Source organism: Athene cunicularia, assembly GCF_003259725.1.
Source record: "Athene cunicularia isolate RWA chromosome 10 unlocalized genomic scaffold, athCun1 chr10_part1, whole genome shotgun sequence".
In the NCBI taxonomy this organism is placed as follows: domain Eukaryota; kingdom Metazoa; phylum Chordata; class Aves; order Strigiformes; family Strigidae; genus Athene; species Athene cunicularia.
Window position 1 is genome coordinate 19,136,633 of NW_020799112.1, and position 23,797 is coordinate 19,160,429.

The window sequence follows — 23,797 nt, forward strand, 5'->3', positions numbered from 1 at the left end:
CAGCCCCGCAGCACCCACCCGCGCACGCCCCGTCCCGGGGGCTGCGCCTCTCGCCCCCAGCACCCTCTCCCAGGGCCTGTGCACTTCTCTGGGTAATTCCTTCTTAACAGAAACCAGCACGTTTCTAGGCCGTTTGCTTCATCACAGCCAGGAGCACAGGGCCAGAGCAGTTTTGAACCAATTCCCGTGGAGCCCTGGCCTGAGCACCATGCTGCAGAAAGTGGGTTTTCAGCAAAAAAAACTAAAAAGAGAACGAAAAAATATGTGTGTGTGTGTCTGTATATTTACAAAGTTTTTCCCTGGGTTTTTCTCAAAATGTATTTAAAAACTGAAAACCTGTGAATGAGATGGTCAGGCTTTCCCAGGAAGATTTCCATGTATCAGAAGCTGTTTCGTGACAAGAAGCCACAGCTCGCAGCCCCTTAGGGAAGAGGCCGTGCTGGTGGGCAGGAGCAGCGGGACAGACCCGTGCCCAGCCTGGCTGCCTGCACCACCGCTGCTCCAGGGAGGAAGGTGAGAGCAGGGCAAGCACATGAGGAGAGTTCTGCTAGCGCTGACAAACCACTAGTGGGGTTTTTTTTATGCGCTGAATGGTCTTTAATGGGCCTTTCTCTTCCTTAAAGGTGTCCAGTCTGTTTTCCAGCCCGTTCTACCTGGGTTTTGTACTCTCTCACAGGCACCCTGGGGTACTCACACCTGCAGATGTGCGGGGCTGCTGCCCTGGGCTGCCTTTGCCTCTCTGCTCCCCTTAGGGGGGGCAGGAGGGCGGCTCTGCCGGCATCAGTTTTGGCTCTGGAAGGGGTTGGTGCTTGGTGGGGGAAGCCAGTGTGGTTCACGCTGGGCAACGAGGCGGTTGAATCTCCTGCAAGGTGCAAACCTGGGCCAGAGCTCTTCCTCAACAGCCTGACTGGTAGGGGTCTCTGATTTCCAGTGGACACAGTGGCTTTTCAACTGCAAAGCCACCACAGGCAGCGTCTGAGGAAGGGCTGAGAGAACTTCCCCCCAAGAACTAGAGTGATCTGTGCATTGCTCCTTGCCCGCACCCCTGGCTTGGCTCTGGAGGGAGGCCGGTGCTTCACCTTCCTGCCGGGGCAGAAAAGCGGGAGGATCTCGCATCAGGTGTTGCACCCTGTGAGAGCGTGTCCCTGAGCCCGTCAGCCAGCCACAGGGAGGGCAGCACTGCGGCTCTTACAGGCAAAAGTCATTTTTCTTGGGTGGAAAAGGCAGAGGCCTGTCTCCTTATAACTCCGGTGCTGTGGTCCTGCCATGAGCTGGTGGCTGCTGCTCGCTTCTGCCCAGTCTTCCCACCGGATCCACCGCGAGCTAGAGATGAATTATTCAAGCAAATCAAAGTGAAACTCTTCCTGCTGCTCTGCAGCCACCTTGCCCTGCATGGCAGAGAGTTGTGTCCCCCCCCCTCTCTGTGGGGCAGCACCCACCCCAGGCAGCCCTTCCCTGCAAGGAAAGAGGATGATGGGAAGCTCAGAAGTGGTTTTCCCCTCACTTTAAAAGTGCCTTGTTGAAGCAGTGCTGGGAAAATAAATGCTTGCATGGAATTCAGATCCCATGCTCGTGCGCACACACAGTACTGCTGCTTGTGGCTGGTTCCTGCTCAGGAGGCTGTGCTTTATTTTTAGGGAATTTGAACGTAGTCTCAGCATCTGTTTGGACAGAGACTGTTTTGCAGCAGCGTGTTACCTGACTGCCTCTGCGAGCAAATCCTGTTGCTTGGATTTTTTTTGTTAGTTGGCTGTGGGGGTCTGTAGGAGCTGCTCTTTGCATTATGCATGAATTAATGCCTTTTAACTAATAGGTAAATTGCAAGGCTGCAGCTGTATTTGTTTAATTAGGAGCTCGGTGTGCTGCTCCCTGTATCATTCCTGCGGGTGAATCACTGGCTGTCATTCAAGCTGGAGCTGGAGCCACTGGCTGCGTTATGGCAAGGAGTGCAGTGAGACGTGGGTCTGGATTAGAAGGTGCCTGAAAAGCTTATTCAGGCTAGTGCCTGCCTAGTGCCTTCACATCTCCTCCCACACAGCCCCTCATCCTGTTTGCAGTCACTCTCCGTCATCTCTTGTAAATAGATGTGAAAAGATGGGTTCGTCTTCAGTAACCACCCTTCTCTCCCCGCCGCCTCCCTGCTATCCTGGCCGTGTGGGGAAACAGCACCCGGCCCCAGATGACCCTCCAGATTCAAGCACCAAGAGACGCAGCAGCCCCTGGTGCTGATGCTGTCCCCAGCCCTTTGCAGGGGGACAGAGGACAGCTCTGAGCACATCGCTGTTAGAGGAGCCCTTCCCTCTGCAGCAGGGACCAGCGAGTCTGTTCTTTCCCTTCCGAGAGCTGTTGCTCGACCCAGCAAGAGCAATCCATCCTGCTGCCGACAGATCAGTGGGTTCAATATCCACTTTCATTGGTGATGTCAAGTCTTTAGTGCTCAGCTTGTTTCAGTGTTGGCATTTTATTTTACTGTAGGTAGCTGAATTCTGCAGTTGTATCCTTGCTTGTTGTCCCAGGCTGGTTACAGCACCCTTGTGCCCGTGTCCAGCTTCCCCCAGCAGCTCAGTGTGCTCCTCTTTGTGGGCCTTCAGAAGATTAACCCCCTTCCTTGGACACCACATTTGAATCCTCAGTATTGCTGTCACCGTGTTACAAAAACACTTGGCGGATAGCTTGGGCTGGGGCAAGGGCTGTGTGCTGCTGGGGATTCCTCTCCTGGGCGCTGCGGGAGGGCAGCTCTGGCTGCTGCCCTGCTGATGCTTTAGCTTAACTCTCTCTGCTGCAGGAAGGCAGGAGCTGGCCTCAACCTTGCATCCCCAGATGAGCCCACCAGCGTTTTGTGGGAGCTGCTGTTTGGGGTATACAGGATGGGGCGTAGGGGCACCACCTGAACTGGAGTCCGGGCACACAGAAGTCAGACAGGCTGCTCCTGCCTTCCCCTTTCTCTCATACACCTTGTTGGACTTGTACTCCTCTGGGACTCAGCTATGGAGGGGTTAATTTTTTCCTTGTTTATTTGTTAATTATTCTTTCTTGCTCAGAGAGTGTCTTTTGTTTTCTTGAATAGGCTCTGGTATCCCATTGTCCTTTTTTGTGCTCCATGGGTTTCTCCCCATTTCTGTGACTCCAACTTCCTCAGTCCCAGTCCCCAGGCGTCCCCCTGCCCCGGGCTCTGCTGCTTCTCTGTACCCTCCTACTGAGATGTGATGGTTCAGCCATTAGTAACTGTGCTGGTTTAGATAACCAATGGCAGCTAAAATAAATGAGAGATGCAGTGAGGTGGCATGTTAATGCACTTCCCTACCCAGGCTTTTAAAGGGAAAAAAAAAAAAAAAAGGCCTTTTGTGAATCATTGATAAGTTCAGCTTCACTCAGGGTCACTTATGCAAAAACCTAATATTGATTTTTTCATCTTTGCTTAGAGTAGCTTCCCACGCATCTGTTCAGGATGCAGTGGGGACTCACTTATCAGCATATGACTCACCTACTCCTCTAAATCTTTTTTTTTTTTTCCCAAGGATAGAGGGGCAGCCAACCAGCTCACAGGATGCTTGACCTTATACTGTAGGATCAGAGGTCGCTGCTGTGCTACAAGCTGAGGCTCTAGACATATTTTCCTCATTCGCTCTGTTCCCGTTAAGCAGGAATATCTTTAACAAGTAAGACAGCTCTCAGAGTCCTTTACAAAGTCATTAAACGTTCATTAGGGAAGCAGTTCTGCTAACCCTTCAGATTCTTATTGATGTCCTTCCAGGTCTCTGACCTAAATCTGGAGTTCTCCCAAGGGTTACATTTCTATCTGGAAAGAAACCAAAACAGGGATAATACAATTGTTGTGGAATCCCTGCTTGACTGCACACATAACGTTCTCTTTTTAACACAGACATTCATTTCAGGAAAGTCTCCAAAGCTGAAACAGATACCTAAATCCACCCCCCCTGAATGGCCCAGCAGAAAAATTGATTCACGGCAAAGTGAGGCAGAGGAGGTAAATACAGTACTTTTCCCTGGACAGAGAGTGCTTCCTCCATCCGTTCAGAGCAAGAGGACAGAGCATGCATGTCCCTGCCTGGGATTTGGAGGTTGTCTGCTGTATCCCAGAGGCTTTGACTACCTGCAGGAGAGGTCTGCACAGGCAGGCTGTGGCTGCAGCCCACGGGCACTGCAGGATGCTCCCCAAAGCCCTTCTCCCTCGGGAGGAATTCATTGTGGAAGAGAGGATGCAAACTGAGAGACCCAGACCTATGCCAGCCTTGTGAAAGGGAGATGTTAAAGCTCTTCTGAAGCAAAGAGATGGGTATCTACAGAATTGCTGAAGGAATTAGTAAGACATATTTTGGAGAGGTAAACTCAGTGGATAGACTTAGCTTAACACACTTCATTGAGTTGAAAATGTTCCATAGGCTTGCACATAACACCAAAGGAGCCTATGGGCTGACATGCTATCGCATTCTTGGTGCTTCTGAAAATTAGTCCTATGCAAATCCCAAACGAGTATAGAGAAAGCCCCCAGCTCTGCCCCATGCAACAGAAGTCTAGGAGTCAGCCTCTAATTTAAAGCAGGTCAGTTTATAGTGCAGGCTCTTAAGAGCTTTTGCTCTGAGCTGGAATTGCAACTCTACCTCCTTCATCTTCTGCAGAGGTTATTTGTCATCAGACGTGCAGCAGCATGGAGCCAGTGGTTTTCCTCATGTGCCTAGTAATGCCTCCGCTGCTCTGAAGGGACACTGAGCTCTTCTGCATGGGGGCTCTGAGTGCATTTGTCCCGTGGATTTTCCCTCCAACATTTACGTATTCCTCTCAGCTCAGTGCCACAAGCTAATCAGTGAGAATAAGCAGAATTGGAAAAAAAGGAATGATTGGATTTTGTGTCCCCGGAGTGCTTTACCTTTTTTTTTTTTTTTTGTGCTATGTTGTTGAAGCCACTGGTCTCTTTATTGCTCATCTCTACACTTTTCAGTAAAATGAGATCTATTTAGGAAGCAGCTTTAGGGTGGATCATTTGATTTTCCATTTTTGCATATACTTAGTGAACTGAAATCACATTTGCTTCCTTCTGTGATCCTCCTTTTCCCTGCGTGCTAGATATTAATGAAGTTCTCCTTTCTCTCTGTCTCTCTGTTTTCCCCAGTACATGGGCTGTATTGAAGTGCTGCAGTCAATGAGGTCCCTGGACTTTGGCACGCGAACGCAAGTCACCAGGTAGGTGGTATCAAACTGAAATTCAACCCAAGAATGAAAATCCCAAGTGCTCATTTCTGTATAAAGCCAAGGATGCGTGCCAAGCTCTGAGACAATTTTGAATAGGAGTTTGTTTTGTGTTTTCCCAAGCGATGATTTGAGTTATTTGATCATTACAATAGGCTATTTGCATTGGAAAATGAATTGTTTCAGCCGCAGATCTTATTTCTCTCCCAATTCTTGTTCTGGATGCAGAGAGCCTCCCCCTGCAGTCGCAGCACGGTACAGACAGCCCCAGCTAGTTGGGTACCAGCAGCAGGCAGGCCATGCTCCCAGGCTCGGCTCAGCTGAGCTCAGCTCAGCGCTGCCCGCCCAGCTCACCCGAGGCACAGGGTGCACCAGCTGGCGGTACTGTGGCTGTGGGTGGCCGAGGTGGTGAGCCTGGATCCTCTCAGGCCTCTCTGCCCTGCTGCTTCGCACCTGATGCAGAAAGTGCCATCGGCTCCTCAATCCACCATGGGCATCTAATGAATTTTTATCAGACTTCTGACTTTGCTTGACCCCGTCTGCACCCAGGCCAGGCTCAGCTGGAAGCGGTGTCACAAGGAAAGCACGTTGAAATACAGCCATTTCCAACTGTACTGCAGACATAAGTTTCCAGGCTGCAAATCAGAAAAAGATTAATATTTCACTCTCAGATACAACTGAATGTGCTTTAAACGTGAAGTATTTTATTGTCTTTCGAGAAGTTTGCAACTTCTGTTGCAGATTGCTGCTAGTCACTGGGTGTAGATTATTGAGACATGCACCTGTAGGGTTATTGAAATGTCCTGTCAGGAACAGAAAACCCCAGTTTATGTTTTCTCATGTAAGTCTGTCAGTGCAGGAGTGTTGGAGTTTTCAAAATAAGCACCCTTTCCAGCTCAGAGCACTGCATGCTGCTGGGATATGCTCATGGTCCCGCAGCCAGGACTAGTGCTCTGCTGGGCAGCCCCAGCACCCACCCAGCATCCCGGCACCTCCAAAGGCTTTGTGGAGGGGTGGGTGGGTGCAGAGTATTTTGGCCTGGCCTTAGACATGTTCCTTCCTCCCCTCAGCTGTTTTTCTAGCATGGTTCATGCTGAGGATGCCAGGAATGTGGTTGAGGTTTCCTGTGCCTGCCCATCTCTTTCTTCCTGCTGGTGGATGATTTACAGATGCTCTTTTGCTTCCTCAAGTGTTTGTATCAAAGAAATCCTGGAGAAAGGAAAGAAACATGAAGAGATAAGTGTTGCGTTTCCACCTATTGGCTCCCAGACTTACCAGCTAAAAGGAAACAACTGAAAAACTTGAGTCCTTAAATGCCTTTATAACACAGTCCAAAGCTGCCCGATTTGTTTTATATTCAAAATCAGCGGTTGTTGACATTTACAATCAGCATAAGCACGCACTCACCCAGTTCCTGCATGTGTATACGAAGAATTGCCTGGGATACGAATATACTTCCCTCAGCCTAGTCATTTACTGATCAAAAAGAGCCGTGTAGTACGCTTGTCCCAAAGCAACCAGCCCGGTGCATTCAGACCAAGCCATTGGTCTGTATTCCTCAACAGCCTTGGCCAAAGAGTGGGGTTATCTCCCGTTTGTCAGACCCGGGGTGTGTATGCTGCTACACTTAGCAAATAGAACTTCGGATGGTTTGTCTGGAAAATAACGAATATGAATTACTATGTGACAAGAGCTTGCCAACTTAAATTTGGCCCGGATGGTAAGGTTTTGTTAACCGGAGATATGTGAAAACTTAACAATGGAAATATTTCCATCTCCTTCAAAAAAAATGCCACCGCTGACCTTAACGGGCTCTTTTGTGCACGAGAAATTCAAAACTTAAACTGTTTGCAAACTGGATGCTGAAGTGCTGAGCTCATGCGTGCAAACTTCACAGATCGATTACAAGCTGACTGGAGTGAAGATAGCATTGATTATTCCCCTATTGTTCTCCCAGGGGAGTAATTTTATAGACAGCATGCACAATGCACCAACCAGGGAGTGATTGGAAATGATCCCATTTTAATCATCTCTGTTACTTGTACTGGGGGTAAAAAATATTTTTACTCCAGTGGCATTTCACTAAACAAAGAGGCATCTTCTGTTCTGAAGTGATGTAGAAAGGGTCTCCAATTATGTCTGCTCCCTGCCTTGCTTTATGTGCATTTGAATTCTTAGTCTCCTGATCTCTAAAATTAAATAAATTATTTACCTACCTCACAGGAATGTTAGAAAGATCAACAAACTCATGTTTGCCAAAGCGCCGTGAGGGCTCATAAGAGATGAGCGTGGAGGATTTATTTTCTCATTTCTTGCATTTTCAGTTGGTTACCAGGCGCAGGGTCGGGGGAGGCAGCAGGTGGCCGCTCCAGTGCTGTGCATGCCCGTGGGGTGCAGAGATGCCGTGTGGCCGTCGGGCCCAATGACCACAGCGTGGCAAGGGAAGGGCCAGGCGCTGAGGCGCTCTTTACCCTTGGCTCTCGGTGGCTGTGCGTGAGAAGGTTGGCAGAGGAGATTTTTGCCACGACAGTTTTCTTTTCCGGCTGTGTGCTATTGCCTGCCCGTGACCCAACTCACATGCTCTTAGGACATCTCTCCCATTTTGCAGAAATTTGTGATCCCAAACGCCGTGTGGATGACAAGAGTAACACCAAGAAGTAACAATAAGTGTTAACAGGTTCCTCCGCTGGAGAGGCTTTGTATTTTTTTGAATGGTCACCCCTAAACGTGCTGTGCTTGCTGCTCTTGGTACAAGGCGTGTTCAGGCTGTTGCCTTTGTGCTGTGGCAGGTCCTGCCTCTGCTGGACCCTGACGTGCACTTCCCTTATCCAGCCCTACAGCTCTTGTCCTCTTACATGGCTCCCACTTCGGCTAAAGCAAGTTTATTATTAGTTATTGTATTTGGGCATTTATGGGAAAAGGGATTCTGTATCTCAGATCTTAACTTGTAAACTTGAAAATGGTCAGGCAGTGAAGGGCGAAGGGCGCCTGAAGCGTGCTGCTGGGGAGGGCTGGTGGAAGAAGGCTGACTTTGTTTGGAAGATTAATTTCAACTTTGTTGAGCCACACAATCCCTTTCTGTTAGATGGTGTAGGCAGAGGCTTCGATGCTTAAAAGCAAATCTTCCGCAGCATGCTTACTTGCTTACATCAGCCCATCTCTCGTCTTTTACTCTAATTTGGGGGAACAATAAACAAAGTGCCTCACTGTTACTGCCAGGGCCGTGCTCTTGCATGTGCGTGCGCTGGGAGGAGCATCTGCTGTGGGTTTCACTCCAGAGGTGCACACCCAGAGAAAACCTGTAGACCATACAGCTGAGCTGATATAAAGGCTTATGGATGCCAAAAATGGGGCTGTCCTTGTCTCCCTCCTGCCCCACAGGGGCCTTGCCCAGTGACCACAGCCCAGCTGGCTGCTAACCCAGAGGGAGCAGTGGGCTGGGAGCCTGCACCAGATATTTTTGGAGAAGGCAATAATTTCCTGTGGCACTGTGTCCCGTAGCACTCAGCTGCGTGGGGGCTGTGTCACTGTCCTGGTTCAGTGGATCTCAGCCCGGGAGGTGAGGAGCTTCTTACAGCTGTGTGCTCAGCAGCCCCGGCGTCCGCGTCGCAGAGAGATGGTCCTGCTTCCCCATCCCACCTCCTGGGTCCCACAGAGGTGTCCTCAGGGAACGGAGCCAGCCTTGATCCTCATTGAACTGGTGCCCAGCAGAATAACTCCTGGGAAACTCCCCCTGCAATGGATGCGCATCTGCTGGGGCCAGGAGCAGGACCTCTGCCTCTGCTGTAGGTCTGCTCCTGGTGACAGCCCAGGGGACCAAAGTGCTTCAGAGGAATATTTTTTTTTCAGGATGGTGAAAAGAACTGACCCAAATCTCTTCCATTCACTACAGAAAGTGAAAACTGTGTCAATGAAACAATGACCAATTTATGTAATCGTGTGGGCACTGCAGAGCCGACAGAGAGTGACTCCATTTCAAATGGCAGAAGATGCCTGAGGAGTCGAGGAGCAAGATTTTCTTTGCCTTAAACTACAAGAACAATTTGAATTCCTCACAGCTCTCCTAATTTCATTCTGTGGCTCCCAGAGTTGAGAAGAGCTGCTGCCGAGTACACAAGTGAAGTTATCTCATTCAGGGTGATTTAGAAGAAAACCAAAAAAAAACCAAAAACAACCCAACCCTGAAATGTTTTGCTTTGGGATGAATGATGAGGAGAAAAAGAAAACCCAGCAACATGACTGGAATAACAAGGTCACATTTTCTGCTGTTGCCTCAGCTTTGGAAGATACCAAATGGACAAGCAGATGCCAGAAGCCGTAAGGCTGCACATTCATCCAGGGACAAGGCAGTTACCTATGTGAGCTGCGCACAGGTGTATCCCGTCCGGCAGAGCTAAAAGCAGAGACTTCCCCAAGCAACTGTTTGAAAATGAACGGCTGTAAGAATGAGTTATTAGCAGATTTCCAGGAAGAAAAGCACAGATACACTAAATCCTATTTCAGTTTATCGTGGACGGGTCCAGAGTCGCTTTTCTTCCTAATGTACGGTGTGGCTTCTAGTTCAGCTCCGCCTGCCCCATGGGAATGACCGAAGTGTTCGGCTGTAGCAGCAAGGTGTTACCAAACTGCTGCTTTACACACCGCTAAAATAATATTTGAGAACGTTAGTTAGATCACCTGGAAAACCACCCGGAGGTACGCAGGCAAGAAACGTCTTTGAGGAGATGAATTCCCATACCAAGGAGAGGTAGTAGAAACAATTTGCCTGGTTTTTGGTTCCTGTTTGCTGGACAAATGCTTCCGAGTGTGGTGCAGTGGGCAGTCACCACACTGGCTACAGGGGCAGGGTCCCTTGCTGGCAGCTTTGCCTACAACTCCTATTCCACATGGGCTGCCTGAAGTGTGTGAGAACTCATTTGTCACCAAAATAGATGACTTCCCTGTTTTTCCAATTTGTTCTATATCTGGTTTTCTTTCTAGGTAGAGCTAGACTTGAAGGCTCCAAGTAGCCTTAATGTCTTGGCTCTGATTTTAATTTCCTTTAATATTGAATGAGAAGATGAGCTCTCATTTTCCAAGCTGATTATTGGAATCTGCAAGATCATCCTGCAGGATGCCTTTCCCATTTTTTTTTTTTTTTTAAGTTTTGGCCTTTCCACTGGTAACAGCTAAATAAAACAGGAGGTAAGAAGAAGGATGTCAGGAATTTGCTTCAAAAGCTTATTTTCAGCTGTGTAGGGGGAAGTGGTTTGCTTTAAAACACTAAAAAAAGGCAGTGTTTAAAAGGTTGTCTTTCTGACCCATCTTGTGTAGCCCACAATGAGTCTCCTCTTCTTCCCTGCTGTTTTCACTCAGGACGTATTGATGACATTTTTATTATTTTGCCATGGGTAAGGTCTGCATTCATCTGACGGTCTCCAGGTGAAATTTCTCAGGCCGTTCTCCTGCAGGAAGACTTGAGGCAGTTTCTCTGTGCTCTCGGCACGCAGCCCATGGGGCACGGAGCAGGGGGAGCAGCAGTGCTGGGGTTCACTGCCACTGTGCTGCCTTTACTCCCAGTCTGAGCCGCTCCCCGGGCATGGCGCAGGGTTCTGGGGGAACCGCGCCCCTCACTGGGGCACCTCTGCTTCATGGGACTTACCTGGCTGGAGCTCCTCACTGTTTTGCGATCTCCTGATATTTTTTCAGCCCTTCTGAACCAAAACTTTTCTCAGGAGATGAAGCCCGGTGGTGTGTTCCTCCCACACACGCCAGGATCTGAAAACAGACGAACTTTCCTAACTAGCTCATTTCCTAATTAGCTCTTCGGATAATAATCCAGTAATATAAACAAATAATTAAACAAACTAATTCCCTTGCCCTTAAGAACAAAACAAAATCCCAACCCTTGAAAGCCCAAGTCTTGAGTTCAGCTGTGAGAGAAAGGCTGAGGCTACAACCTCAAAGTGAACTTGCCCAAGGTGGGAACCGCAGCCTGGGAGGGTGACCAGGGGCCAGCAGCTCAGCTCGCTCCGCAGCCCCGCGCAGGGGCCAGGGGCGCTGGAGACCTCGGGCCTGGGGCGCAGACCGGGACGTGCAGGCAAGGTTAAGGAAACTTGCTACGCACGTCCCAGCCCAGTAAGTCACCGTTTTCCTGTTGACTTCAAACCAGTGAGTAACAGTCAGGGGAAGAAAGCCTGTGACTGCCAGCAAAAGTTTTTTTCCAGCTGCTGTACTAACCTTGGTCAGGGCAGTGAAGTGCTCCACTCTATGTCCAAACCAGTCACCTGCCTCAGCATATATCAGAGTTTTCTTTGTTCAGGCGCAGCATGTCGCTGTTCTGTTGTGTGTGATTTAGCTGTCTTTGATACAGACCATTAAGCACTGTGAGTGTTTCATGCCTTACCCTTCTGGTTCCCTAACTGAGAGGAGCCTGTAGAGAACAGTCAGTGGTGGGAAAGGACTTCTAGTTTGGGAAATACCTGCCAGAGATGGAAAGATAGGAACTGAGACCTCAGCTTTGAAAAAGAACTAGAAAAGCTGATTACACCTCCTTTTTTTCCCCTACACTTTTTTTTTTTTTTTAAAAAAAAGGACCTACATCCTTTTTTTTTTTTTTTAAAAAAAAAAAAAGAGAGACACCCCAAACATCAGAAGGGCAATCAGGGCACTTGGCTGGGCTCAGTCAGCACACCCGTGCTGCTCTAAATAAGATGGATTAAGGCAGGGATGGGATCTTCCCTGCCAAGCAAGAGACCTATCAACCATACTGACAAAAAGGATTTGAAGGTTGTTTCAGTTTCTTGTGGTTAGTTGATGGTTTTCTCTAAAAACAAATTTTCATTAGGTGAAGCCGATGTGTTTTATGAAGAATTGACCCAAACCAGGCTGCTGAATCACTGTATTTTGTTAAACAGTTTTTTTCTTAATAGTAGGAGAAAAGAAGAAGGAAAAACAAGTGTGAAAGACCTTCCAGAACATTTACGTGTTTATAAGTGGGATGATAACAATAAATTGCAGAGTTGCTGGCCCTGTTACAGATGATGCGTGTGAAATGATCCAACAGTTTGTGCTGTCCTTTTCTATTTGCAGGGAAGCAATAAGCCGGCTGTGTGAAGCTGTATCAGGTACAAATGGAGCTATAAAAAAGCGGAAGGTAAATACTGGTTTAGCGGAATAATTAATTTTCTATATCTGCTTTTGATAAGCTGGATACAAGATTCCCTAACAGACTTCAGTCCATGCTGGAGTTAGTCCACGTTAATCCATCTGCACTCGGTATAACATGAAAGCTCTTGTAGCAGGGTGTTAGCCCACTTGGTTTGCCCTGCCTTATTTTCTTCAGGATTAATACTTTGCCCATAGTTTTTCTCCTACCAGCCTTCTGCAGCACTTGGTGCTTTACAAGTTTTAGGTTCTGGCTGGTAAAATATTGGAGGGGTTTTTTGGTTTGGTTTTTGGGGTTTTTTTTATTGTAAAAGGGAGATCATTGACCAGAGGATTACCTGATTATTTGCATATATATAAAAATTAACCACAACTAAAATGGCAGGGTTTAATGGGCTGATCACTTAGTAAGTAACCGGGATGCAGTGAGGGGCAATGCCAGTGGCTGCTGTTGGGTCACGTCCAGTGGAATTTACTGATTCCCTTCTGTAACTGTGGGGCTCGGGAAGAATGAACTTGCTCCTGAAAAATGAATACATGAGAGAATTTCTTGATTTACTTAGAAATGCTTCATCCTCAAGAAACAAAGCCAAGTTCAGCAGGAGAATTACACATTCTGAATTACTGAGCCAGCTATAACATTTAGCTCACTGGGATTTTGCTTTAAAACTTTTTTCCCCATTATTGACATAAAAACCATGCCTACAAGTATTGTATTCAAAGCTGATATTTGTTAGAAGATCTATTTGCATTTGATCAAGCCTCGCTCCATTGAAATTCTCAATAAGATATTGTAAAATCCACTTGACTTTGATATATTTTCGCCCCTGACAGACTCAGCTGACAGCCTCTTTCTTTTGTTTCTTTGTTCAAAGCCTCCAGTGAAGTTTCTGTCTTCTGTACTTGGCAAAAGTAACCTTCAGTTTTCTGGCGTCAATATAAAGCTGACCATTTCAACAAGCAGCCTCACTCTGATTAATGTTGACACGCAGCAGGTAGGATACATATAAATCCGTGTCCTTTTCTCCATGCTACTGTATTCTCCTCCTTTTGTGGCTTCTGAAGGAAAGGCCGGGTGCTTTGAAGGGAAAGCAGCACCCTTTAAGTTTTCTTGTGCATGCCTTGTAGAGCTGAATTACATGATGCCTCTGAATTTAAAAATGAGAGCACTTTGGAGGAATTGGATATGCAGCACATGCCCTTTTTGTTTATGATGGTGTCTTCCATGGGGAGGGATCCTTAAGCACTTGGCAGACTGTTTCTCTGTGTGTGTCTCTGCCTGTGCAGTGCCTAATAAACAAGGAAAAAAAAAAAACCAAAATCAAAACTGGAGTTTCTGACAAGTCCTAGGGAAAAAAAAAATGGTATAAATAATGAGTCAGTGCTTGACTTTGGTGTTATTCAAAGCTGTTTTACAGCTGGGTAATATATGTGCATAATCAGTTATCCTATACAAAGTCTCTGAGCGCCATCGAGATGTGTTCCCTTGATCTGCCCTGGGGAGTGCTCCCTTCCTGGCGGATGCGATGAGGAGCTTTGTCCTGCCCACTAATTCCTCTATCAGCTGGTGGCTTCAGCTCCCAGCACAATCTCTCCCAGGGCCAGCAGCAGGTTTCACTCCAAGCTGGAGCAGGGGAAGATCAGGGAGGTAGTTTGGGCTCGGTGGCTCTGAGGAATCCCCACACTGAGCTGATGCCATGCGGAGCATCAAACAGCTCTTGGGGGTTTACCCGCAGAGGTCTCCTGCCCCTTGGACCTCTGTGCTAGGAGGGTGAGGGTTTATGGCACCAGGTTTCCCTTCCTTTCAGGTACAGCAGCAAAGCGCTTCCCTACAGTGGGTGAAACTCTGGGGGTTGACAGCTAAAATACAGCCCTTTTAACCTGTTCCTGTTTGTAACAGGGCCAAAAGCTGGCTGCCTGGATCTCCTTCCAAATGCACTGATGTGCCCAGTCACTGCACCCATGGGCGTGCAGGGCACTGTCTTGAAATTCTTTCTAGGTCTTTCATTACTCGACCTTTGCAAATGGAAAACACTATTTATGCTATTCTTGTGCCACCACCACGTTTCATTTTGTTCACACCTGCATAATCTATTGCACTTGATTTTACAGTAAAGATCAGTTTGTCTCCAGAGATGAGGTAGTGTTTGAAATCCAGAAAAGCTGATGCTCGATCTGGCTAGTGACATTTCTACCAGCTAACGGTTTAGAGCTAGTGGTGAGAGAGAATATGATCAGAGTGTCAGCGGGGCTTGTTTGTAAAAGGCATTTAAATAAAATTGTTGGCAAGTTTAAAATTAATTAATATCTCAAGACTGTGTAAATGCATCCAGTGTCTCCAGTTATTCCCCTTTCAAAGTCTCATTTAGCTTCATTCTGACCAGGTTAGAAGTTGGTGGTTGAATTCATTCTGAAAACCCTTTAACGAAGATTACACAGCGATCTAGGCATTACTAAACGTGGATGGGTAGTTTCAAAAATATTCCTATTTTTATCTCCTTGCTTCACAAATGATATGTGCACGTATTAGTGGATTGGGTTGTCATGAACTTAACTGCTTGCTCTATGAAGATACAGGCTCTGCTGTTTTCTGAACGTGTGGCACACGAGCATGTTTTAACTACTTTGTCATGCTTTTCAGATTATTGCCAACCATCACATGCAGTCCATCTCATTTGCTTCTGGAGGCGACCCAGTAAGTATTGATTTAGAAGATATACTTCCGCAGGTATAGTGAAATTATTATGAGAATAAAAGTACCGGCAAATACTTTGCTTCTTCCCTTCCTATCCACAAGCACTAACAGAGTGCGCTGCATTGCCAGATCGTGACCAATAATGCGAGAAAACTGAGGGATCGAGACTGGAAAGGAGACATGGAATAGACTCGGTGGATCTTTGATAGATACGTATCGTTAACTTCCCTGTTGCCCATCAGTGAAGCCTCAGTTCATTCAAAAGCTCTCAGACTTGGGGATCTAAAAATAAGAACACAGGAACATATGAATTGTATTAATTTTGTAGTCCCTGTAATCCAATACCTGTGACAAAAGCAGTCAGCGCTGGCACCTCTAAATGTTTTAGATGAATTTTGAGTCAAACAGCTCCTCTGTGACACATGTGACATCACCTCCTTCTTCCTGCAGATACAGCTTTTTCTCCTAGCATCGTAGTCATGAAGCAATCGATGTTTTCAAGCAAAAGGCTTTCTCTGCTCTTCCAAACTCTTTATTGCAATGTTTGTAAGCAGAGAACTTGTCATCCATAAACATGCCCTATTCCCTTTTGAATCTAAGCAAGCCCAGCCCTGCCAGCATTCTGAATTTCACACTCCATGTGGTATGAAGACAGTATTTTTTAATCGGTTTTGAATTTTCTGCCCTTTTTTTTTTTTTTTTTTTTTGTTAAATGTCTCTCTGTTCTCTGTTTATGAACCAGGGAAAAGGAAAGGCTCTGGGTCATGCTCTTGATAACACTGGGGTGGAAGCCAGATCCAGCTTTGACTGGCATGTGACAGATTTGCCTCTTTGGATTTAGGAGCAGGCAAGGGGAGCTGGCCCTGTGTGTGGCTGACGCATCTTCTCTGGAGGGCCATGTGGGTGACATAAGGAGCCCAGCTGCTCTGCTCTGCTCAGAGATGCTGCCCAAGCTGCCTGAGAACTGGAGCTCTTTTGGAGCTGGGCTGGGAAGTGGGGAGGGAGCACGTGTGCAGGCTCTGTGCTGTCAGCCCTGCCCCCAGAAGGGAGGTGTACCGCAGGCCTGGTGCCAAAGGACTACGTCCTTAAAGATTCCATTTCAAATTAGGCATTTTGAGAGTCTGAGAAGTTCAAATTTCACCTTTAGATAGCTGTGCTATCCTGATACACCACACTGTGCGGTACAGTCCTTGGGCTTTGCAGACCCCTCCTGATGGGCATTTCCAGGTGGCTCCAAGCGTTGTGCTGAGTATCACAACGCTTCATTTCCAAATAGCTTTCTTGATAGTTAAACAATTTAAATATGTCCTTAAGCTGACTTGTTTTTGAAGTATGTACCATGTCCTAGATGCTGGTGGTCTAGTTTGTCTTTACGTAACATTTTCAGTTTGGAAAATTCAGGGATGTGTTTTCAGACCTCTGCTCAGCGGGTTAGATGAGTAATTCTCCAAGGCTTCTTTACCTTTTTTAGGTGTTTTTTTTTTAATATTATTGTACTGCATTAGTCTTGTACAGTGATCCCGTCAGATCTCACAGGCTACCCAGGGCTGGGTTTGGTCAGTGCTTAATGGCAGGACCACCAAGAGATGTGTTTGCACACAGATGTGCTGCAGGAAATGGGCTTGGTGGTGCAGCTGGTGACACTTCTTGCTCAGCAGGAGTAACCATAAATCTAGTGGCACTTCAAATAAGGGGCAATTTTGGCACCTTGTTCGGGTAATTTTTCCAAATTCCCTTTTCATTTAAAATGGGAGATAGTTTCCACAGGTCATGTCTCTCCATCTGCCCCTTCTGGGTCTGAGCACAGTTCAGTGTTGCTCTGCACTGTTAAGGAGTAAGCAATATTCTGCCGAGAATAAAGCCTATTCTGGCTTTATTTTAAATCAAAGTCACCCATGCACGTACATAAACATTACAAAGAAAAAAAAATAGCAGGTACTGCTCCAGTTACTTTAGTTTCTAGTTGTTTTCTAGATCTAATTTGCTTAAAAAATTGTATCCTAAAAATATTTATGAACTTAAAGAAAAAACCTGAGAGGAAAAGGAAGGAAATTGAGTTCACTAAATGCATAAGAAATATTTAGCTTTCTGTTTTTTTAATGATATTAACTTTGGAGATTTAAAAAAAAAATAAATTTATCTAGGACAAGTTCTGCTGGCCCTAAGACCTGCCTCTCGTGTCATTCATTGTGAATTATTAAATGATTGTTCTTGTGCATATTGCAAATGGGGGCCTTGTTTCCTGCCAGCTGATTGCATCTTCCCTCAGGAGAGCCATGCCTTTAAGCCTCGAATTGCATTTTCTCCATCCCACCTTAAAGATCCAAAATAACAAAATGCATCTTTAATAATTAAAAGAATGTTATTCATTACCTTACCGTTTTTACTACAACGCTGAGTTATCGGGCTACTCTTTGCTTTTGTCGTATGACTAGGAATGTTAATTTTTCTATTCCAGTGCCTTTTTCAGTTTGACAGGAAAAAGTGAGGATTATTTCAGTGTTGGCTGGAGAGAGAATCTGAACCAGACAACTGATTATGCTGAGGTTGTCTGATCTCAGAAGCAGCCTTGAGATCCAGAGTAATTTAACCTGATCGTAACCAGACTAAAATCACGCAGCAGCAATTGAGATCAGATACCTCTTGTATTCTGCAGTATTTTAAAGATCGGATTTTCTCTAAGGTGCCTTCATAACTCAATCTTCATACTACAAATCTGGAATATTCTAATTTGTCCTTTGCGGGATATTAGCACTATTTTACCTTCCGCTGATATTACTCAGAACTGTCCCAGCTAAAAGCTGTGTCTGGCAGTCACGCAGCCCTAATGGGTTGCACAGGAGAGGCTTCGAGCTCTGTGGGAGCAGCAGAAGAGAGCAGCATTGCCTGCTGATGAGGTACAAGTTGTGACTCTGCTCCTGCTTCAGAGTTCACAGTTGAATACACAGTTTATTGAAGACCCAAATAATGGCAAATGGTCTAGTGCATTTATTACAACAAAAAGATTCCAGGACAACTGTTGTGTTGATAGCTGCCAGTGTGTCACTGATCTCTCCCTTAGCCCACTTTGCTAGCACCTCTGGTTGTTTTCCCTGAAAGAAGCACACTTTTTAAAGCTAAAAATATCTCTGTATACTCAGTTGCTTTGCTATGGTGTTAGGAGTGTAAATAATGATAACTTTAAAGACATTTGTTGTCTTCTTTCCTATAGGATACAACAGACTACGTCGCCTATGTAGCAAAAGATCCGGTGAATCAGAGAGGTATGGAAACAATATTCAGATTGTTATACATGTTTATATGATTGATTTATCTGTACCAAGGAATTGTTTGAGTTTAAAATGAGAAAGCTACTGAACAGCTCAATATTCTGTACAATTTCTGACTTCCCTGTATGGATATCGGTGATGATACGCAGGCTGTGGCTTTAAACATCGTACTCTTTGTGCAACAAAGTGAGAATCTGCAGGTCAGACTAAAGCTGTAGTAGCTGCTGGCTCCATGCAGGGGTAGGGGTCTCCCCAAGCCAGACTTGCCCGGGGAAGAATGGCAGAGCCTGGCAAGGCGGACAGCTTGCCCTGCTCTGAGACAACTTCCAGATGAGGGCAGGCTCCTGAGTGAACCTCCTCACCTAACCCAGACTCTGGGGTATGTTGCTGGAAGGCAGCGTGGGGTAGGAGGGCTTCTTGCCTCTGGAGGCTAACCCAGGGGATAAAATCCCTTTCCAACACTCTCATTATTTGCCTACAGTACAAGAAAGACTGACCTCTGGCTGCTTCTTTCACGCCAGAGCAACACTGCTGATGGCTATGAAGTTGGTAGTGGCAGCTCACAGGAGAGCTCACTCCTGGGGTGCCATGGACGGCTCAGAAGATCAGGATGTTTTCTGGAGAAGCTGGGCTGGAGCCTTACAGTCTGGCCTCCCCCACCGCTAGACTCTGTAGCTCCCTCACTGCTATTTTGATTAAGTTAGGGCACCCCGAGAGTTCACCAGTAAGTCCCGGTATTGATGCTGGGATGTGCAGAACTCCTGTACCCTGGCAGCCTGCAGGCAGGGCTGGCAGCTGGCCCAGCACCATCCCTGAGTGCCATCTCTTCTGGCTCTGCAGAGGGGAGAGCTGGTCCTGGGCACAGGGCACTCCCTTCTGGAGTGAGTTTCCTCAGGTTGTGTGTGAGAACAAGGACTGGTGGCAGGAGCATAGTCTTGCCCCGAAGGAGCCCTGCCCCAGGCTGCCAGAGCCACCCATACTTGTGTTTTCGTGCACTTTCACATGAAATCTGCACACTGGCAGGGCTGGTTCTCTCCCCTGCTTCAGCTTATTGCCGGGCAAGGAGAAAAAAGGAGGAGGTACGGGAACACTCCATGAAGGAAGCATAAATGGAGGGTTTCTTTTATTGAGGTATAAGTTGATAGTATGATTAAAAATCCCTAGAGCAATTTCCTCAACACATAAAAAAAATCTCAGTCTGTATAATGTCCTAAAGCTATCTAGATGCATAATTTCATGCCCAGCTTTTCTGCTGTAAGCAATATAGCTTTTGTCTCTATTTTCTGGTATAAAGTGCATTTACTTAAAGTGAGGTGTCTCTTTACAGCATGCCATATACTGGAATGTCCCAATGGGATGGCACAGGAGGTGATAAACACCATAGGGCAGGCTTTTGAGCTCCGGTTCAAACAGTACCTGAAGAACCCATCTAGCCTGGTTACATCTAATGAAAGGTCAGCACATTCTCAGTCACTTAACTGGAGGTTTCCTTCTCTTTAGGACTTTTCAGGAAAACAATATACTCCAAAGAGTGATCCATAAATAAGATGCTTTGGATATGCTTTCTGGATGTATGATAATTGGAATATATGCTGTATGTACAGAGTATAATAGACTAAAATTGGCTTACTCCAGTGAGCTCCATTGATTTCTGTGACATTTGTACAGGTGCATAACACAGAATCTAGCTGTATTTTTCCTTAGCTAGAACAGCCTTATCTTAAGTCATGCAGGTAAGTTGAACAAATGTTCAAATTGCCCTGCCCAAGTAAGTTCAACTCTATAAATAACTGCACGTGTGCGTGCACACACACCGAGACTGAGCTCAGTCCTGACCCATGTCAAGTTTTAAGCTTGCTGCAGCTGCGGAAAGTGTGTGGTGGGGAAAAAAAAAGCCACTGTAATTCACCTTTCTGCTGTTCTGCTCATGTCCTGGCAGCAGCCTCAGATTCCACCTGGCATGAATTACATCAGCCTCGTGTACTGAAATAAACAGCCACCGCTTGACATTTTAAAGTATGAAGGCCTGCCCTCTGCACGTTGCTCAAAATACAGGGCCTAGACTTATTTCTGGACCACAGTTTCCCATTTCAATTACCCTTTTTCCATTGCACTGGGGACACAGTTCTTGCTTTGATTTGTGGCTCCTCACCGGTTAGCCATGCCTATTTTTTCTTAGTCTTGACTGTAATGCCAAATTTGATTGCTCGCTACCTCCCATGGGTAGGTAAAGCTGAAATGCTGCTTAACTGCATCCTGAGCACTGGGAGTTGCAGTGCAGACGGTGTCACTGGTACGGGGCCTGATGTGATACAACAGAACGGGTTTTACTACGTAACAGCAGCCTCAGCTCCAGTTTATATTTATTTCATTGTATATAGTGGTTCCTGCCATTCCACTGCTAATACTGGTCTCTTTTCCCTGGGGACAATAACCAGAGGAAGAGCCTTTCCTGTGAAACTCTGCTAGGTTATGCCAGCAGGAGGAATGGAAGAGGCTAATTAGATTCCCTCCTTGAGCCTAACCCGCAGCCAGCCTCAGAGAAGGGTCCTCGGGCAGAGGAGTCGGATATTGCTGTGTGAATGAGTCACTCACTTCCAAACTACTATGAATCACATAATCAAATACTTGCACTGCATATCACATCATCAACTACTTGAACTTTATCTCTTTCCTGCTCGAGGCCTTTTATCCAATTATATTCTTGTTAATCAGAAGAAGTACGATATGAGATGAGCTTTTTATTTTGGGACCGGAGACAGTACAGGAAGCACCTAGTTGCTTTGCAGTGTATCAGCTGTACATTTAAACTATCATCGTTCTGGTTTAGCTCAAGAAAAACATTCAGTGCTCTCCTCCATGTCATTCAGTGTTTTCTTCAAGCTGAAACAAAGCATTTATATTGATTATGGTTATTAAAATCAGTGTACATTACACTCAGGAAAATGACCTTTTTTTTTTTTTTGCAACATTCGATTTTCTAAAACAGTTGCAGTCTTGTCAAACTAAGTGCCATGAGGTTTTAATTTTCTCTTGTAAGTGTCTGTCGTCCCCTACCCAATTTCTAGATTTATGCAGTTGAGACAAGAAGCCAGAGGAATTAGCTTTATGGTCTACATTTTGGACACCTTAATGAACGAAGCATTGGCAGTCTTCTCTTAAAGCTTCAGTAGGTGACTCTTATATTTTTCAAGTCGAAGAAAAGGCATCTGGGCTGCCCAGTGCTAAGAAAGTGACTGTAACTCCCTGCGCCCCAAACTCTGATGACTCTATTTTTGATTCAGGAAGAACTGGAAAAATAAACAGCTCTTAAAGTTCAGGCCCAAAGCCCTTTACAGCCTCCATATGGCTAATCTGTGTATTGTGTGATGCACAAACACTGGGGACATTTGCCGACACTAGAAAGCAGTTGAATACATCAGTTGCTTTTTTTTTTTTTCCCCCATATTTTCAGCGAGGTAGCAAATGCTAATGGATCAGCTGGGAATTCACAGGAGAGGGAGGACCATGAATATTACAATGAAATTCCAGGGAAAGAGCCTCCCACCGGTGGAGTGTTAGACATGCGAGCGAAAATGCAAACAGACCAAAGGGCTAACTGTCTTACACAGTGCAGAAAGCAGTATTGCTTGGTAAGTACATCATCTTACGGGATAACTATTTGCTGCCTATTATGGGAATTAATAATAAAGAGTTACTGTGGTGTAAAGTGTGGCATTAACACCAGAACCAGGTCCTGATTATCCTGGGAAAGGGTTTTTTAGGCTAGATTTAATGATGCTTAGCACATAATTGAATCCCAGAGCACTTTCTGAATATTAACTGGTTTGTCCTTAGAGTACTTTTAGGAGACCGAGTAATATTCCCTTGTTCACTCGTTAGCTGTGAGAAGAAAATAGATACAGATTTAAATGGCTTGTCTGAGAGAACATCTGCAAAATCTGGGACCCCCTGGCTCCTAATTCTGTGATCTGATAAATATTGCATCCTGTCCATTTATGCTCTACAACCTATACATACAACATCAACTGATTGCAATGTATGGACAACATTAATTACCTCTGGAGTGTTTCAGAGGCTCTGTTAAATCAGCCACAGCCGCGGCTCTTGCCTGGGTTAGCGGGCAATAAAAACCAATCGGTCAGAGAATAAAACCAGCCGAGTTCAGACTGGCTGCACAGACTTCAAAGCCTGCTGGGTGAGTTCTTGGAAATACCACTGCTCTGCTCAGAGGGAGCGCACTCAGACGTGCCCGCTGGCACCCAGTTGGTGCTGTCTAAAGGAGTTCCTGCTCCCAAGTGTTATTTGTGCCTGGTGACAACTGCTCCCAGGTTCCTCTTCGTTCCTGTGCTACTCCTCCATCCCGTTTTTCACTTTGTTAACCTCAACCATACTCCACATCTCGGCTGTGGGGCCTGGTGGTCTCCGTCTGCCCAACAGTCCTCTAAAAAGGTGTTTGACTATAGTTTGCATTTGAAGCTTGCCCGAGTAACAGGGTAACTCCTTGCATGTAAATACAAATGTCTTTTTTTATCCATGGGGTGTTACTTTTTGTTTTCCTTTCAGTTCTGATGACCTAGTGCTGCTCAGACAACTTGGTGACCATTTCACTTTCAAACCATAATGCCTGTAGTTATTTCTCCTTGGTTTTGTTGCAAGCATTTACAAGAAAATCTATTACTAGGAGTTATACCGTGTATACTAAACCTTAGATACATAACTGGGCGGTTAACAGTCTCTGGGAGTATGTTCAGACATAATGCCCTGTAGAAGGAGGAGTATCCGCATGAAATATTTGAGGACATAGGAGTTTTTTGGTGAAGAAGATATGTTTAGTTATCTATATCCCAATTAACTGGTGCATGGATGTTTTAAAATTACCTGAGGTTTCTAAGGGACTACTTTACGTGACTGTTTTTACATTTTTTCCACAGACAGGCAGCCCAACGTTCATCAATATATATGAAAATTGTCCAGAAGAAGACAAAACTGTGGGTATGTAACTCTCTTTTCCTTCTCATGCATATGCAGAATTAATCAAGGCAGACTGCCTGGAAGATCTGCCCCTTGGCTCTCAATACGTTGGTGAAAAGTGTTCTACTTAATGGGTCATTTCTAGTTCCCTAGATGAAGGGCAGACAAAAAAGCCTTACAGCTTTTCTAAAGGCCACTAATCTATCTTCATGTCTGCTGGCAGACTTACTGGTTTTACTTGTCATGATACTGTACAGTAGCTCTTTGTTTTGTTTTTTTTTTATTCTCTTTCATACTCTTTGTTGTTTTATTCCCTTTCATACCCTTTGAAAAAGGAAGATGCTTTGTTGCTTATCAGTCCCTGAAAATAGCCCTTCCCCCTACAAATGCTCAATGAGACCCAAACTATCAGCATGGGGTGGTTGTTCCAGCAGAGCCTCTGCCCTCGGTTCCAGTGTCACTGGCTTCTCAGTGTGACTGTGCCCTTCCTCTGCCTCGGGTGGCT

General features: G+C 45.9%; 1 protein-coding gene across 2 annotated transcripts in view; it reads left to right on the forward strand.

The window, feature by feature from the left end:
• SHC4 (SHC adaptor protein 4) overlaps nt 1-23,797 on the forward strand; it is a 34,334-nt gene that overhangs the window by 5,647 nt on the left and 4,890 nt on the right. For both annotated transcript variants that reach the window (XM_026856242.1, XM_026856243.1), the window contains exons 2-9: nt 5,132-5,202; nt 12,280-12,343; nt 13,230-13,349; nt 14,996-15,049; nt 18,261-18,312; nt 19,646-19,772; nt 21,773-21,950; nt 23,253-23,313. In XM_026856242.1, coding sequence (XP_026712043.1) covers nt 5,132-5,202; nt 12,280-12,343; nt 13,230-13,349; nt 14,996-15,049; nt 18,261-18,312; nt 19,646-19,772; nt 21,773-21,950; nt 23,253-23,313 — 727 coding nt within the window. The remainder of the gene's footprint in view (nt 1-5,131; nt 5,203-12,279; nt 12,344-13,229; nt 13,350-14,995; nt 15,050-18,260; nt 18,313-19,645; nt 19,773-21,772; nt 21,951-23,252; nt 23,314-23,797) is intronic.